A 5,062-nucleotide genomic window follows, 5' to 3' on the forward strand; every position below is an offset into this window, starting at 1 on the left:
GTGATAGAAGGCGAAATGGCTTCCCATGTGCGTAAAGCAACCACCTAAAGTAACCATTTTGCATGGCGAACAGCGTAGAGAATAAAAATGACGAGAAGGAGCGCATGCGTTGCTCTTTTTGCCCTTTATACCGTAGTTCACGCTGTCCACCTTGCTATTCACAACCAAACTTCTTACTTCTATGCAGATGAAAAAGGTTGTGATGTCTTTTGTGCCTGTTTATTTTGTCGCACCTAGAAAGTGCTATTTCAGAGCGCAGCTCTTAGGCGACCTTTCCTGCACTCATCGTCGGTGTATATCGCTGTCATTCTTCGTTGTCTTCCCTCGGCGTAACCAAGCGAACAAGCACAGCGAAGGATGAAAACGAACTCGGATCGCAGCGGCGGATGAAAGACGGCGACAGCAAAGAGAGCGCGAGGAGGAAAGGGAACGAGAAGGGTATGGCGTAAGCGTGAGAGGAAAGGCGTAGTGCCGCGCAGGACGGGCTCTGCGGCGATGACCGCAGCGAGATGGCGCCGGAGCAGCGCGCCGCCGTCTGTTAACCGATGGCACGCGGCGAGCGTATTCACCAATACCCGATATGGAAACAAAGCACTGCATGAGTGGATGTCTGTTTGTCTGCGGCGGCTGCTGTGAATTTTGGATACTCGTCACCCACGCGCTACCTCTCGAGATCTCCCGAGTAGAGATGCAATCGCGGCCCATTTCGCTCCATTTGCGATGCTTGCAACCTCCTTTTCATTTGTTGTTCTTAGTGTGGAAATGTCAGTGGGGTTGCTGCAGAGGACCTTAACACACGACAAAGGTGTTTAGACCAAGATGCTGATCACGTTCTTGCTTTTTTTTTGTAAAAGAAAAGAAAGAAATCGCGCGAAATGGGAACGGTTCCACGTTCCCGGTGCGCTGGCGCGTAGTTATGCGACATTTTCTATTCCTCATTCGCGGACTGTCTCATTTTCGCTGAAAAACTTGACACACGATGTTCAGCTTGCTGGAAAGAACTAATTTTAATATGTATTGCTATTATCTACAACCGCTAATTGACATCTTGACAATCAGAAGCACCAATAAAGCATAGATAATTATTGCTCTGCATTTCATACTTGGATGTCAGCGAATAAAAAATTACTGGTGGTTTGTCAACGAGACTTCAAAGAAGATGCACATAGACTCATTCGCCTAGAATAATTCCTGCTTTCTATTAAAAAAAGTTCGGAGCACGATAGCTTGTCCATTGTTTATAAGCCTAAATCCTAAAAAAGTATTCCGCCCAAAGTGCGGCAGGAATGTGGACGCAAATTGTGCTATTCGACCGACGGCTACGGACCATCGCTGTTGTATCGTCGTAGCTGCTGCGCTTTTTTTGTGTGTCGTGATTCAGGTGGATCAAGTTAACAAAAGTACCCGCTGTGGTTGCTTAGTGGCTATGGTGTTAGGCTGCTGAGCGCGTGATCAAATTTCGGCCACGGTGGCCGCATTTCGATGGGAGCGAAATGCGAGAGAGAGAGAGAGAAAACTTTATTTGGTCCGTTAAAGGTTTAGCGTTCGGTCTTCGTCTTCATCGCTGCAGACGCTTGACCTTCTCAGCAGGGTTGGGCCCCTAGTCCAGGGCTCCACTGAGCCGCGCTGCTTCGCTTGCGTGCTGCACCATTGCCCTTTGGGCGGCGAGCTCGCAGCTGGTAAGCCGGCTCTCCCACTGCTCCGCACTCGGGGTTTTGTGTTGGTGGAATGTGTAGTTACGTTTACACTCCCAGGTTATATGGTAAAGTGTGGGGGTTGCCCCGCACCACGGGCATGTGTTCCTAAATTGTGTAGGATACATCTTGCTTAGTATATGTAAGTTAGACAAGGTTCCCGTTTGCAGCCTCCGCCAACTAGCTGCTTCTTGCTGTGTTAAGGCTTTGTGTGGCGGGGAGTATCTAATTCTCTTGCCTCTGTGGTAGTCCAGTAACTCTGAATAGCCGAACTCCACGGTGAAGTGCTGTTCCAGGGCGTGTGGCCGCTCGACTCGGTACGTGATCTCGCGAGCCAAGCTGTCTGCCCTTTCATTTCCTTCTATTCCCGTGTGTGCCGGAATCCAGTTTAGTTTCTGGGTTGCGGTGTGTCTAAGGTGTTCTGCCTTGCGGAGGATAGCTAAGGCAGCCCTGCACATTTTACCCTTTGTGTAGTTCCTGCATGTCTCTTTTGAATCCGTTAAAATGACCATTGATTTGTCTTTTCGATAGCCCTCAGCCGCTGCCAGCGCAACAGCGACCTCCTCCGCTTCCACTATCCTGGCGCTACGTGTAGTGGCGCAGGTGATTCGCTTGCCTGCGTTGTCAACCACTATCGAAGCTGCCTTAATGTAATTTGTATGTTTATTCCATGGATACAGCGTTGCATCCGTGAAAACCGCGTTTTCTAGTTTGGCTAAATGCCTTTTCACATAATCTGCCCGCGCCTGCCTTCTGGCCGCGTGGAGATTTGGATCCGTGTTTTTCGGAATGGGATTGACCTGCAGGGTCTTACGGATCTTGTCGGGTATATCGGCGGATCGATCGAGATGCCTCCTTGGGTCGCCACCTAACCTTGTCAGGAGCGCTCTTTCCATAGCCGTGTCTCTGAGTCGGTGAAACTGTGCTCCAAGCTGTGCTTCTGCCAGTTCGGTGAAGGTGTTGCTGATCCCTAGCTGTAGCAGCTTGTCGTTCGGTGTGTTTCTTGGTAGGTGGAGTGCCGCCTTCTAGGCCTTCCGCAGGATTGTCTCTGCTTGTTCCGTTTCGCTCTTGATCATGGGGTGGTATGGCAGCGAGTAGATTACCCTGCTGACTATGAGGCTTGTGACGAGCTTTAGCGTGTCGTCTTCTTTCATCCCATGCCTTTGGTGGGAGACTCTGGTTATCATTCTGCCTACCTATTTAGCCGACTTGCTGAGCAGGCTGAGTGTGTGGCTGCATTTCCTGCTTGCTTGTAGCCACATTCCCAGGACTCTTATATGTTCCTCTCCGGGATGTATTGCCCCTCCAGTTTCACCTCGAGTGGTGCATCAGAGGGGTGCCTTCCTACCCTCAGTAGCTCAGACCTCTCTGCAGAGCAGGCTAGTCCTCTTTCCTTTACAAATCTTTCTACGCAGCTTGCTACTTTTTGTAGCTTCTGCTGTTTCTCTCCCAGGGATGCATGGTTCACCCAGACCGTGATGTCGTCTACGTACATCGCGTGCTGGATGCCCGGGATTCAGCTGAGTCGTTCTGCTAGGCTGATCATCGCCACATTAAAGAGTATGGGCAAGATGACTGAGCCTTGGGGTGTGCCTTTGCTTGGGGTGATGAAGACATCACTCCTCAACTCCCCTAGTCCCACTGTGGCCGTTATGTTGGTCAGGAAGTCTTTGACATAGTCCTGGATTCTTCTCCCGTAGTTGGCGTTATTTAGCCCCTCCATTATAGCGGCATGGCTGACGTTGTCAAAAGCACATTTTATATCAAGTGCCATGACTATGTTTTCCCCATTCTTGGGCATTGTCTCCAGGACCTCTTCTTTAAGTTGCAGAAGCACGTCCTGCGTCGAGAGGTTCACCCTGAAGCCGAACATGATGTCTGGGTACAGCCTCTTGTTTTCTAGGTGTTGCTGGATGTGTTTCGTGACGATCCTCTCGTATAGTTTTCCCAGGCAAGAAGTGAGGGAGATTGGTCTGAGATTCTCGATCTGCAGCTTCTTGCCTGGTTTGGGAATGATGACTACCACAGCATGCTTCCACTCGGCTGGTATCTTTCCTTCTTCCCAAAGCTTGTTGAGGTAGGCCGTCAGCTGATCTACTGCCTCATCGCTTAGGCTCCTTATGAGAGAGTTTCTAATTCGATCTGGTCCTGCCGCTGTGTTTTTCGTGATGGCTCTCATTGCCACGGTGACTTCCTCTCTGGTGATAGGCTTGTCCTTATCTGAGTTTTCTTCTCCGAGATAATCTCCTTCATATCCCTTGGGTTCGTCAGTGCCGTATCATTTGGTTCTGACTTCATCGAGGACCTGCTCCTCTATTCCCTGATATTGGTGCACTAGCCTTTGAATTGCTTTGCCGCTTTCTGTTTTAGTCTTAGTAGGGTCCATTAGAGCCTTAAGAATACGCCATGTTTTAGCCGTGCTAAGTGTCCCATTCAGCGAGGTGCTGAACTGTTGCCACGCTTGCCTGGCTAGGTGTGTAGCGTACTCTTCTGCTTGGAGTGTTACCGCAGCTATTTTCTTCTGTAACTTCATATTAAATTTCTGCCTTTTCCCCCTCCTGGTGAGACCGCGTCTTGCCTCCCATAGCTGGAGTAGCTGCTTGTCTACCTCAGGTGTTTCTTCGGTTCGATCTACCTCCTTGGTATACATTTCCTGTATTTGTTTAAGTTGTTGGCACCACTCCCCTATTGAGGTGATGTTGCCCTCCAGCTGCCGGCAGTGGTGTCTAAAGGCGTCCCAATCCGTGAGGCGAGTTGTGCCGATCTTCCTCGTGACATTTTCTGCTACGGTGCTTATTCTTATAGTGTGATGGTCACTGCCAAGGTTTTCTAGCAGGTTCTCCCATTCCACTTGCTTTGCTCCTTTGACGAAGGTTAGGTCGGGACACGTGTCTGGGATACCGGTGTTGCCCTGTCTAGTTGGTTGATTCTCATCCGTAAGGAGCTCGCATCTGATGCTCTCTGCAGCTACACAGATATTTCGCCCCTTCTTTTCGTCATTGAGGTAGCCCCAGCTCCGACTCTTAGCGTTAAAATCTCCCGCTATAAATAGGGTGTTCTTCCCGGCCAGCTTGTTCGACCCGGCGACGAGCTTAATAAAATCTGCTTTCTTCTGCCTTGGGGGGCTGTATAGGTTTACTATGAAGGTGCTCCTGGCTTTCCTTTTCTTCTAAGGTATAACCTCTGTTATTACATGTTCAATCTGTGTAACCTCAATCTCGTCATGGGCTATGGCTATAATCTTGTTGCTAACGAGGGTTGCGGTTCGTCCGCTCTCTTGGCACTTGTACCCTCGCAGCATGGGTGTATAATTAGATTCTTGAAGCATAATTATATCTGGTGGTGTGCCTTTGGTATAAATGAATTGC

The 5,062-nt window shown here is 49.6% G+C and overlaps 1 protein-coding gene across 1 annotated transcript; it reads right to left on the reverse strand.

Annotated features, from left to right (window-relative positions):
- Window positions 1-3,210: 3,210 nt before the first annotated feature.
- On the reverse strand, window positions 3,211-3,567 carry LOC126530363 (putative nicotine oxidoreductase). The gene has a single exon (XM_050177673.1). The coding sequence runs from the start codon at window positions 3,565-3,567 to the stop codon at window positions 3,211-3,213; it is 357 nt and encodes a 118-aa protein (XP_050033630.1).
- Window positions 3,568-5,062: the final 1,495 nt, after the last annotated feature.

The sequence above is a fragment of the Dermacentor andersoni genome, chromosome 5, assembly GCF_023375885.2.
Source record: "Dermacentor andersoni chromosome 5, qqDerAnde1_hic_scaffold, whole genome shotgun sequence".
Taxonomy (NCBI): Eukaryota; Metazoa; Arthropoda; class Arachnida; order Ixodida; family Ixodidae; genus Dermacentor; species Dermacentor andersoni.